The 13,214-nt window shown below is 39.7% G+C and overlaps 1 protein-coding gene across 8 annotated transcripts in view; it reads right to left on the reverse strand.

Moving 5' to 3' along the window:
* LOC135111535 (kelch domain-containing protein 4-like) overlaps positions 1 to 13,214 on the reverse strand; it is a 147,585-nt gene that overhangs the window by 13,899 nt on the left and 120,472 nt on the right. For all 8 annotated transcript variants that reach the window (XR_010273770.1, XR_010273768.1, XR_010273769.1 and 5 more), the window contains 3 exons: positions 3,562 to 3,647; positions 3,379 to 3,456; positions 3,047 to 3,248 (listed from right to left, as the gene is read on the reverse strand). Coding sequence is in view for 2 of the 8 variants with exons in the window: in XM_064024944.1 (XP_063881014.1) it covers positions 3,047 to 3,248; positions 3,379 to 3,456; positions 3,562 to 3,647 (366 nt within the window). In the remaining 6 variants the exon portion in view is untranslated. The remainder of the gene's footprint in view (positions 1 to 3,046; positions 3,249 to 3,378; positions 3,457 to 3,561; positions 3,648 to 13,214) is intronic.

The raw sequence follows: 13,214 nt of genomic DNA on the forward strand, positions 1-13,214 counted from the left end.
CAGTGGAAACAGGGGCATGGTGGGTCTCTATTTCCTACCAAAGAATGCCATTATGAGGGGAAACAATTACACTGATATTCTGAAGGAACAGCTGCTCCTGTTTTTTCACTTCCACAAATGCAAGCTTTTCATGCATGATGGTGTCCCTGCCCATAGGTCTCTGGGTGTGAAGACTTTCCTGATTTCCTGAAGGGACACAAGATCGATGTTTTGGAAATTCCCCAGACCTCCTTCTAATTGAGAATGTCTGGAACCACATGAAAAAGAAAGTGCAGCCATCACAACCAAGCAACATCAAGAACCTGGAAGAGGTTCTGAAGAAGTTCTGAATAACTATGGATGCCTCCTTTTTCCAGAATCTCACTATATCCATGCCTATAAGACAGAAGAAAATAGTAAAGACAAAGGGCAAAGTAACAAAAGACTGAGTTTGGGCATGAAGTGATGATTAAAGCCTAACAAATGTGATTTTTATATTTCTATTCCCCTATTTCTTAGTATAAAGATTTCCATTAGCTTTTTTACACATTCTTCACCTCTACACAAGAGGTCTTGAACATCATTAATATCACCAGTATGGACACATTGTGTGTCATTAGCATACTAAATAACCATATCATCAGAGAAGTGAGAAAGATCATTAAGGTGTGTAAATATCAGGATGATACCCAACACTGCAAAGTGTAAAGTGTCTTGGCTAAGTCACTGAGAAATGTCACAAGGCAGGATCTCGTCACTGGCCCCTCCACTACATATCACAAGAGGACACACTACTTACTCCACCAGGCCATCACTGCCCTTATCTCTACCCAGCCTTGCTTACTCCTCACTCCTTGGAACCTCCATGTCACACCCATAAAATAGATAATCTTAAAGTTTTCTTGGCAAAAACTAGAGGTCACCTGCCTGCTCTTACTCAAACAAAACTGCACTTCCTTGGTGTGACACATCAAGGCTTGTCCTTTCCTGTCAGGTATAAAAATACTACTACAAATCACTTTACCTGTTGACCATCGTATGACATAGGAGTTAACAGCTGCCCCCTTTCCAGGAAGCAACACATCCACTCCTGCACTCAAAAGGCAAAACTCCCACACTTGGTCATCCCAACACAACAAACTCCAGCTCCAAACCAAGCCTGGCCAATGTGCAATCAGGCCAATTCAACAGGTTCCAGCAACTGCTCTTGAGTGCAACTCACTCTCATCAAACCCGACTCCCTGTCCTCTATGTGGGCCCAGCACCTGACACTCACGAATCGCTTGGCCACACCAAGTCCCCAGCAATACTGTGGACACTTTATGAGTAGCAAGGAACAGCTCACCACAGGCAGCTCCACTCGACAGTGCCTCCTGACATTGTGCTGCAATGCCAACATCAGTCACAACACTTCACAGCTCACTGAGGAAGGAGGAATCAGGCTAGCAATATCTTTCATTGTCTCCATGCATGGGATAAAAACACCAGTCATAACACAGGGAAGAGGGGCCCCAGACAGGAAGCAAACAGGCTTACCAACCAGACCAACACAGCAACACTCAATAAATGTGGCCACACCTGGCCACCAAAACTGCCACAACTGCTCCTGAGTCTTCCTAACTCCAAAATGGCCAACCACTGGGCTTCCATGTACTACCTACACCCATGCCTCCTTTAATTCAGATAGCACATCAAATTGGAGCATCACTCCTTTGTCCTCTTTCGATCAGTTATTCAGGATATTGTTATTCACTAATATCTCCTGATCTACTTTCTCACTGTCCTCTCCTGTCTTGGCAGCAAACAGGGTAATGTGTCCCTGAGAGACAGAACCCTCCTCAGGTATGCTAGCAGCTGTATTCTCAGCTAACAAAAGGAGTGGCTTACTACATGAGCTCCAGTACACTTCACAGGGAAGGAAACTCCTATTTCCCCAGCAGAGTTAGGAGTCTCCCTGCCCTTGGCAGTGACCTCTAACACACAAACACACCAGACTGGGACTTGAACTGTGTACAAGAGCCCACAGCCTCCAAACCAGGTGACAACTCTGCCTAAGCACCACCTCCAGGGTGCTCCACAGGGTAAGGCAAACCAACAAACAAACTATTCAAACCAAACTCTCTGGCCTCCCCCTCTGCAACACCTCTAACAAAGTCATATGCTTTCTATGGTGGCTCTGCTGTAGTACAGTACTACAGCACTACAACTCAAGGATGAGCCCAACTCTGGCTCACTCAAACTGTCACTAACAGCAGGATAGGCCTCTGGATACTGCTCCAACTATGGCATCAACACCAACTCTGCACTCCTCTTGCAGTGGCCCTGTCTTATTGCAGGCAACCCCATGAGTCACCCATACATGTGAAGGGTATGCCATACATGTATAGACTTAGCAGCTGTGGATTGTGAAAACTGGTAGAGACAGCTCAAAGCACCTAACTTTACAGAAACTGTTTTAGCAAAAGACAAAATGTGAAGTTTTCACTTTATATTATCAGTAAAAGGACAGACTGAGGATGTTCATGTTCAGTGTAGAAGAGTGGGACAGCTGAGTGTCACTGAAGAAAAATGGAATAATTATCTGGAATGTTGTGTTGAGTTGATATATGGAGGAGTTGAACTGTTGAGCCATTGAAAACACTACAGTAAGTTTTCTCTGCCCTAATCACAAATTACATAAAGATTCAAAAGTCAGGCATTCTATGGCATCCCTACATGAACTGTATAGATATGTAATAAATGCAATGGGTGCAAGATAATGATCTCCATTAAAATAGGACAGTGCAGGAGTATATAAAAGAAAGGACTGAGAGAAGAATGAAAGAATTAGATCATAAAAGGACAAGAATAAATATTAAACGAGACTTTAAGAAAGATATCAGATATAGAAAGGTAGATAACCATATCAGCAAAATAATCTTTTATGTAATGCCCTCTGAAATATATACATAATTTACTCCATATACACAACATAAATGCTACCTGTTTCTTTGCATTTAAGAACTACACCTGCAACTCATCAATCCACCTTTATGCCTCACATCAGCCTAACTCTATCTTTTCTCACCCAGTGCATAGAAATCATTGAGAGTGAGTTGTTTATGGTTGTCCTCAAACATGCCCCCATACAAGTAGAGTGTTCCACGCTTCACTGCCACCCCAGCATTCATCCGGGGTGGGGGCACAAATACTTCTGGATAGCTGCCACCAGTATTTGTTTGATTGCTGCTGGCCTGACCACCTGCTGAGCTTGAGGGTCCAACTGTAACCTGTGGATGGATTAGATTAGAATCAAGGAGAATAGAGGGAGAAACAGTATAATACATTTTATATACCACGGAACTTTTTATTTATATTCTTTAAGACAAATTTTTTCAATTTTTTCAGTTAAATACTTACTGTAAACACTCCATCATCACTGACTACTTTCCTCTTTGCTTCTTCCGCAACCTTTAAGCTTTCCATTTTCTCCTCCATCTATGGTAAAAGTTTGAAATGATGATTACTATAAAATTTATCTAAAGCATTAAGGCTTATCAGTAATAAATTACAGTTAATAGTGATGAATAATGTACCACATACCTCTTCATCACTCTCCTCTTCTCCATGATCCTTCTTCTTTCTCCTGTTTTTCTTCTCACTTTCCCCTTTTTTTCCAGAAACAGTCACTGAAAATATGTTAAATATATGTTTGATATATCAATACAAATGATCATATCAATGAAAATCTGAGAAAATAAAAAAAAAATCCTTTTGCACTCAATTGTTTTAGTGCATTCATGTTTTTTTTTTGTCTACTGCCACCACAAATGTTTGCGGGATGACCATTTGCATCAAATAAAGTTTTGAGAAAATGAACAGAATATCTAACAAAAATGCAGCTAACTCTCCATAATCTCTAGGCTGTCACAAAGCCATTAAAAGATGGTAGCTGAATAAGAAAATGCAATATCATTCTAAAATTGTTGATTAGTAACACTCTTCTTGCATTTGGGTTTATTTTGATGAAGTTCTGATTTATTCTTCATGAAACAAAAAGAATAGTGACAAGAACAAGATACAAGGAGAAAATATTCAGTGAAAGGAGTTTCTTAAATGTGGTTTAGTGGGAGTGAGGAGAATCAACTGTCCACAGTGGAGTGTGCTAAGGCATACAAAGGGAGAGAGAAGGCAGCCATGTTGAGAAAAAGACACACATGCACCACTCTCTCCCCTCCACACCTTTTTCCTTGCTTGTCTTGTAAGACAGAAACAGTGAGAAAGAATGAACAACTAGTACTGCTGCTGCTGTCTGTCTTGTAAAGTTGTAGGGGTTTATATTTGTACAAGCCAATATGAGTGGAAAGGACCCGTGTGTTTCCCTGATCTTCCTCTGATGTAATGCAGTCAGACTGTAGGAAGGCAACTTAGTAAGTCCTCAGATCTTGCCAAAAAATCCTGAATTTCTGCATTATGTTCCTTACATAGTAAGCAGGAATTTATTCCCTGCCTCTTTCTCTGTCCTCAGTATAAAACCAGAGCAAATATTTTGGAGACTAGCACGACAACAGGTCAGGAGTAGGATAAGCTGAAAATTTAGGTGAAAAAGGCTGGTATTATGAGATTATATGACAGACAAAATAGCCAACCAAAAATGGTGGAAATCACAGTACCTGAAGCACCTGCCACATGTGATCAACCTTTGCTGACTGACATGTGACCAGCAAGGAAAAGGATAGCAGCTGATGAGAGAAAAGGAACTGGCAATGGGAGAAGAGGAGCAGGTGATGACAGGACAACAGGCAATGTGAAAGAAAGTTTACCACTCCAATTGCTTATTCACGAAATTGACATGAAGTGTGTGTAAATGAAAAATGAGGTACAGGGAGAAACAAGAAGATTGACAGAGCATTTACAACACAACAATGTGGAGCACAAACTGACTGGTGTAGTGGCATATCTGAGCACAATAGTATCTTACATCTAACAAGCGAGAGCGAGAGAGAGAGAGAGAGAGAGAGAGAGAGAGAGAGAGAGAGAGAGAGAGAGAGAGAGAGAAGGAAAGAGAAAGAGAGAAAGAGAGAAAGAAAGAAAGAAAGAAAGAAAGAGAGAGAGAGAGAGAGAGAGAGAGAGAGAGAGAGAGAGAGAGAGAGAGAGAGAGAGAGAGAGAGAGAGAGAGAGAGAGAGAGAGAGAGAGAGAGAGAGAGAGAGAGAGAGAGAGAGAGAGAGAGAGAGAGAGAGAGAGAGTTACATAGAAAAACAAGACACAACAGATCTTGTGGTCCTCACAAGGTGACATGACCTAGGACTACTAAGATGATAGTAGAAGAAAAGGACAGGAAAGCACAAGGCTCTCCCCACCCTCCACTCCCTACGACATAAACCATACAGGAAAACAGGTTGGAAAGAAATACCTTACAGGGTTAGAGAAGAAAAACCCAAAGGAAATTTTATAGGAAAGAAAGAAAATAGATGAAATGAGGTACCCCCATTTCCTGAGGGCAAGGAAGTTAATCACTAACAAACAAACGCTGTTAGCTGCAGACTGCAGGCAAGATATTTATCAAGACAGCATTTAAAAGTCTCAACAGTATTGCAGTCTATCATATCTCAAGGAAGCCCATTCCATAGATTTACTACTCGACTGAAAATTTTTTTTGATTCATGAGTTGAAGGATTTCCCAATAATTTTGCAAACATTTCCTTGTATGTAATTTGATAAGTCTACCATGATATATTCACTGCAGTCCATGTTATCAATGCCTATGATGATTCTAAACACCTGTATTAAGTCACCTCTTAGTTTTCTTTGTATTAATGGGAAAAGATTTATTTTTTAAGATGCTCTTCATATGATTATTTCTTAGACTTGGAATAATTTTTGTTACTCTATGCTGAATTCTTTCTGATTTATTAATGTCTTTCTGGCAGGAGGAGCCAGTAGACACCTGCTGAAATGATCATTACTCCCAGTGAGGTCTATAGCACTGGATCAGGGGGTGTTGTGAACTTATCATTACATCCAGCTGTGACCTCACTGAACTGTGTCTCTTTATGTCTCACAACACAAGGGGACAGTCACAGCCTGCCCTCTAAAAGCAACTCTCTTCCTCCACACAAAACTACAAACAACTAATAACACACACACACACCATTCACTCAAAATTTCAAAATTCATGGCAACTCCTACACCAGCCTTGGAGTTCCCATCTGGGGATGGGGCCACAAATATGCCCAGGTCAGACTGCCCTTCTGACGACAACCCTAAGTGTCTTGACACATCCCTCAACTTTTTCTTCATTAACTTCTGCAAAATCTAATATTCAATCTGTAGAACACCACTTCTCCTCTTCTAAACCTCATCTTTTCCTCAATGAAACTCAGGTGTATGAGGCAACTGACAGTAGCCCCTTTTCTGTTCCCTCCTACTTTCTCTATCCTCATTTTCTATCCAAAGCTGGATGTTGCGTTTATGTGCACAACAATTTAACCTGCTCTCGTGCCCACGCCCTTGAATCTTCCGAGTTTTCCACCAGCTGGCTATGACTACCAAGTCACTCTCAAACTAAATTTATCTATGCTGTATATCTCTCACCTAATTCCTCTGACTATAAGAAATTTTTTCACTACTTAACTTCCAAAGTGGATCACATTCTGACTCTCTTCCCTTTTGCAGAGATCTCCATTATTGGAGACTTTAATGTTCACCACCAGCTTTGGCTTTCCTCTCCCTTCACTGACCATCCTGGTGAACTAGCCTTCAACTTTGCTATCCTCCATGACCTAGAGCAATTGGTGCAGCACCCTACTCGCATTCCTGACTGTCTTGGAGATACGCCCAACATTCTTGACTTGGCCTTTTCCTGACCTCTAATCCTTCTGCTTATGCAATCACCCTCTCTTCTCTGTTGGGCTCCTCCGACCACAATCTCATATTTGTTTCTTGTCCTATTGCTCCAATCCCTCCTCAGGATCCCCTAAGCGAAGGTACTTCTGGTGTTTTGCCTCTGCTAGTTGGGGGACCTGAGGAGGTATTTTGCTGATTTTCCTTGGAATGATTACTGTTTCCGTATCAGAGACCCATCTTTGTGTGCTAAGCGCATAACAGAGGTGATAGTGTCAGGCATGGAGGCATACATTCCTCACTCTTTTTCTCGACCTAAACCTTCCAAACCTTGGTTCAACACACCTTGTAAGAACAAGGTGTGCTATAAAAGATAGAGAGGTGGCCCACAAAAGGTACTTAAGCCTTCCATCACCAGAATCTCATGTACTTTATATTTCTGCCCAGAACCATGCCAAATCTGTTCTCCAACTAGCCAAAAATTCCTTCATTAACAGAAAGTGTCAAAATCTTTCAAGATCTAACTCCCCTCATGACTTCTGGCATCTAGCCAAAAATATCTCCAATAACTTTGCTTCTTCTTTCCCTCTTTTATTTCAACCAGATGGCACCACTGCTTTCACATCTATTTCTAAAGCTGAACTCTTCGCTCAAACCTTTACAAAAAAGCTACCTTGGATAATTCTGGGCTTGTTTCTCCCTCTCCTCCACCCTCTGACTACTTCATGCTACCTATTAAAGTTCTTCATAATGATGTTTTCCATGCCCTCACTGGCCTAAACCATCAGAAGGCTTATGGACCTGATGGGGTCCCTCCAATTGTTCTCCGAAACTGTGCCTCTGTCTTGCCTAGTCAAACTCTTTCAGCTACGTCTGTCAACATCTACTTTTCCTTCTTGCTGAAAGTTTACCTACATTCAGCCTGTTCCTAGAAAGGGTGACCATTCTAATCCCTCAAACTATCGTCCTGTTGCTTTAATTTCCTGCCTATCTAAAGTTTTTTAATCTACCCTCAACAGGAAGATTCTTACGCATTTATCACTTCACAACCTTCTATCTGATCGCCAGTATGGGTTCCGTCAAGGCCGCTCTACTGGTGATATTAAGGCTTTCCTTACTGAGTCTTGGTCATCCTCTTTTAGAGATTTTGGTAAAAACTTTTGCTGTTGCCTTGGACATATCAAAAGCTTTTGATAAGAGTCTGGCACAAAGCTTTGATTTCCAAACAGCTTCTATCTTTCTCTGTGTAATTTCATCTCAAGTTTCCTTTCTGACCATTCTATTGCTGTTGTGGTAGACAGTCACTGTTCTTCTCCTAAATCTATTAGTAGTGGTGTTCCTCAGGGTTCTATCCTGTCACCCACTCTCTTCTTATTATTCATCAATGACCTTCTAAAGCAAACTTCTTGTCCTATCCATGCCTACACTAATGATACCACCCTGCACTTTTCCACATCTTTTCATAGAAGTCCAACCCTTCAGGAAGTAAACATTTCACGCAGGGAAGCCACAGAACGCCTTACTTCTGATCTTTCTAAAATTTCTGATTGGGGCAGAGCAAACTTGATATTGTTTAATGCCTCAAAAACTCAATTCCTCCATCTATCAACTCGACACAACCTTCCAGACAACTATCCCCTCTTTTTCAATGACACTCAACTGTTACCCTCTTCTACACTGAACATCCTCAGTCTGTCCTTTACTTATAATCTGAACTGGAAACTTCACATCTCATCTCTAGCTAAAACAGCTTCTATGAAGTTAGACGCTCTGATACGTCTCCACCAGTTTTTCTCTGGAGGAGCTGGAGGTGTAAACAATAACAAGCAACCTGGTGGGCAAGCAGGCCACTGTTCAAATAACCAGCAATTACAACAACTTAATATTAGATCCACAAACATGTCTATCAAAATCTTTAAGAAATCTTTGGCAAAAAAACAAGGTTGGTTAACAAGAACTACCAAGGAAGGTAATGAGTTAATAGGCAGTAACTAACTAGCCCATGGCAAAATACAAAGGGTAATAGAATCAATGAAAGAAAAATGGAGTAGTTACCAAGCTACATTTAACCAATTTGAAGCTAAATTAGCAACTGAGGAGAATGTTGAAGGCTATGAACAACTTATGTTAGACTATGAACATCAAGAAATTAATCAAAGTGAACAGTCAACTAAATTTGAAGAGTAATTAGAACTAATAAGACGTAACTTAAAACTAACATCATTCCTCCTAATCCTATGGTGAAAGGCCACCCTAATCTAACCCTACCAGCTGGAACATTATAAGAATCTGCAGGAAACATCATGGAATGGCCCTTATTCTAGGATAAATATAAGGGATTAATCCATCAAAGATAAGACATTACAAAAATAAATAAATCCTCCCACCTATTAAGCCAACTAAAAGGTACTGCCTATCTAACAGTTTCTGAATTAGCCATTACTGAAGAAAATTATGATATTGCTATCAAATTGCTCAGAGAGAACTATGATGATAAGGAGCAAATGACCACCAAGCTGGTCTATAAACTCCTAGACTTAACATCCCCTAGCCGTAATTATAAGAATTTACAACTTTTCAGGATAAATGCAAATAACATATTAGAATCACTGAAAACAAATAATATTATCGAGGATGCAGCTTGGCTCATAAACATAATATAAGGAAAGCTAAATAAGGAAACATTAGAAATGTTGTATTTAAAATAGTGAAAAAGCCACTTCACATTTAATGAAATACATGAATCATTGCTAGAAATTTGTAAGAACATGAGCAATGATGAGACATCCAAGCCAGGTAAAATAGATTCTAATAAAACTTAGCAAGAACAGGTGAATAAGACTCCACCCTACAAGGTTAAAGGAAGTGAATCTAGATCTAACTATTGCCCAGTAAAACCAAACCAAGTTATGATGCCACAGAGACAATAGGTACCTTCTCAACCACTGTGAATAAGAAAACAGAGTTACCACCCCACACTAACTAAAGAACAAGACCTAAAAAGCCAATAAATAGAAGATGTGCATTTTGCTCTGAACTAAAAAAGCCAATAAATAGGAAATGTGCATTTTGCTCTGAACAACATGATTTAATACGCTGCAGCAATCATCAAGGGGTAGAGAGGAGGACAAATAGGCTTGAAGAGATAGGAAGGTGAACATTTTATTTAAGTGAGGCACACCAAATAAAGGACTGTAAAACTAATCTGCATATGTGCCCTATATGTAAGAAAGTTGTACATCATGGAAGCATTCCAAGGAGGTTTACGTAATGTTATGTAACATTATGGAATGTGTTTTTTGGGGGGGTGATGACGTCACTGTGAGCCAACGAAACCTCACAGGCCAGAGAAGTAGTATGCTTCTCCCATGCATAGGGGAGGGAACTGTTGACAAAAAACATAATTCCTGACCCTCACAGGATTCTGGCCTCTCTTCTCTCTCCTCTTCTTGCCTCCTTAAGACATAATTTTTTCTATGAATAGCATCCATAATGTCTAGTACAGGGTTGTCAGTGAGCTCTTCTGCTAAGATCACTGCAAGTGGCCATTTTTTGTTAGTTCCAGTTGATCGACTGTCCCAAACAGTAGAGGGGGGGGGGGGTTGCAAGCTTACATAAACTTCTTTGGAATGCACCCCATGTTGCTCTATGTGAGGTAAAATGAAAATATGAAACTAAAATAACCGCCTCACATGATGAGACCGATAATAACCAGCCCATCTCTCCTGCAGCAGTTCCAGTATCAAAAGTAGGCATTACTAGTCAAAGATGAGTGATGAAGGATAAGGTTCTGTTTGATACAGGAGCACAGGAAAGCTTTAAAAGCAAGGGAACCATAACAGCTTTAGACCTATCAAAAACAGGACAGGCTCAATTAAAAATCTTGGGTTTCCTAACTAATGATAATAATATCCAAACTTATGACTTAGTACGACCCATTACCAAATTAGGCAAATTTATAACAAAGATAACAGCATTGGTGATCCCAGACATGAACACCAATTTAACCATCAAGAGTTACAAAGAGACTGCTGACTTTCTCAAAATAAAAGCTATAAATTAGCAGATCAAAACATAACATCAGATGAAGTGGATCCAATTCACCTAATAATAGGTTCAGACTATTAAGGGAAATTTGTAAGGAAAACATTAAGGAACTATGGTGTTCAAATGCTGACAACAGCTGCTGGCAACCTTATGGTAGGACCACTGTTATCTCCTAAAAGTGTACTACCAACCCACACAGCAGACCCTGTCTTTGTGACATCAATCCAGTCCCTACTACTAGCCTGTATATGTACAGCTCAAATTAGCCCTAATGAATTGCCTCACATCATAGAAGGAATGAACCTAAACAAAAGTTATGGGACTTGGATACTATGGGAAAAAATCCCAATGTTCCAAATGTTGAAGAGCAAATGGCCCAAGACTTTAACCAAACTGTTTAACCAAACAGTAGAATACAAAGATAATCAGTACTGGGTCAGATTACCTTGAAAAATCAATTCACCATCCTTACCAACCAATTACATCAATGCCAAGGATCAATTAAACAAATTGTGAACTAAAATAAAGAAAATAAAACCATGCTGGAACAATATGATATCATAAAGAAATCAAACTACAAGTAACTTCATAGAGAGGATAGAGGAACCAGTAAATCATGACACTGGCCATTACCTCCTTCATCATGTGGTAAAGAAAAACTGTCAGCACCCCTGAGTGGTTTTCAATTGCAGCTCACAAACAACCAAAGGAGCAAGTAGTCTGAATGACTGAGAACTTCCTTGACATGGTGAAATCCAGTCTGAACCCATATGCCCTAGTAGCTAAGGATAGGTTTAAAAAAAGAAGACAGAGACTTTACAAAATTCTTATGACCAAGAGATCCAAGTGGTGAGAATAGTCATTTGGATGCAAAAAGGTTTAAATCCATCCTCTTTGACTCATGTTCCAGTCCATTCTTGTTATGTTTGACCTTAAATCATCATTTTGACAAAGTTGGTTGTCCTGAATTGGGTCATGCATTTTATATGGGCAATTTACAAATAACAGTAAATACAGAGGAAGAAGCGGTGATTTCATATGAAAAGTCAACAACACAATGTTTAGCCGTTAACATACCTCTGCAGATTTGGAATAGCAACTCAATAATCTTGCAAAATCTCTTAAAGGAACAACTTAATTTTGAGCTACCCGTGCAGCAAAACATATAGGTATGAAATGAGATGTAATTGGTGATAGAATAAGTCTACACCAGCCTCAATACACTGAAGAAAATCTAACTAAAAGATCCTTACTAAGCCAAATCTCTTTCTTATTTGATCCCTTGGATATAAACCCTAGCAAAGTATTTAGAGGAAACAACCACAAAGGATCAGCCTGGGAGTAAAGAGATAAACCATTCATTTCAGGTAAAGCAAAGCCAGATCACCTAAAATTTGGATCAAACAACAGCATAATTTTTTTTGTAGATATCCATAAGGTATTACATGAAGGATCCAAAAATTAATATTATACTAATAAAAAATCTTGGGCTATACTTGGATAATGAACAAATCATAAGGTGCCAAGGCAGAATAAAATATGCTGAAGTAGCATATGAAACAAAACACCCTATCCTACTACCAAAAGGCAGTCACTTCACCAAAATAATCATTATGGAGGTCCATAGAATAAACTTGTGGAGGAATGGGAGACACACTAGCTCATTAGGAAAAACTACTGGATACCCAAATCGCGATAAGTAGTAAAAACTTCCCTAAAGGGAAGTGTTTACTACTTAACATATGTTAACATATGTCAACATTATGAGGAAAGACAATTAACGTATCCAGGACCCCCAAATCTACATTCAGAGAGAGGAAGTCTAGGTAGAAGTAACAGGTGTAGATTACACAGGCACTCTAATAATAAAAGGTGAGGGTGACATTCCGAAGAAAGTTTATATGTGCTTAATCACCTGTGCCAGGACAAGAGCAATCTACCTAAAAGTGGCCAAAGACCTTAGTTCATAGACGTACCAGCATTTGTTTAGAATCTTTGCAGCAAGACGTTCCTCTCCCCACCTTATAATAAGTGTTAACAGTACTAACTTTGTAGGAATAGCTCCCTTTATTCAAGATATTATAAATGATCCATAGGTACAACAAACATTAATAAACTAATAATGATTAGGAGGAGGCAGCAGACACCTGCTGAAATGACAATTACTCCTAATGAGGTCTTAAGCACTGGATCAGAGGGTGCTGTGAACATTAAACCCAGCTGTGACTTCACTGAATGTTTTCCATTGTGCCTCACAACACAAGGGGGCAGTCATAGCCTGCCCTCTAAAGACAACTCTCTTCCTTCACACAAAACTACATGTACCTTATTACACACACACCCTTCACTCAAAATTCAGAATAAT

This window comes from Scylla paramamosain, chromosome 22 (assembly GCF_035594125.1).
Source record: "Scylla paramamosain isolate STU-SP2022 chromosome 22, ASM3559412v1, whole genome shotgun sequence".
NCBI classification, from domain to species: domain Eukaryota; kingdom Metazoa; phylum Arthropoda; class Malacostraca; order Decapoda; family Portunidae; genus Scylla; species Scylla paramamosain.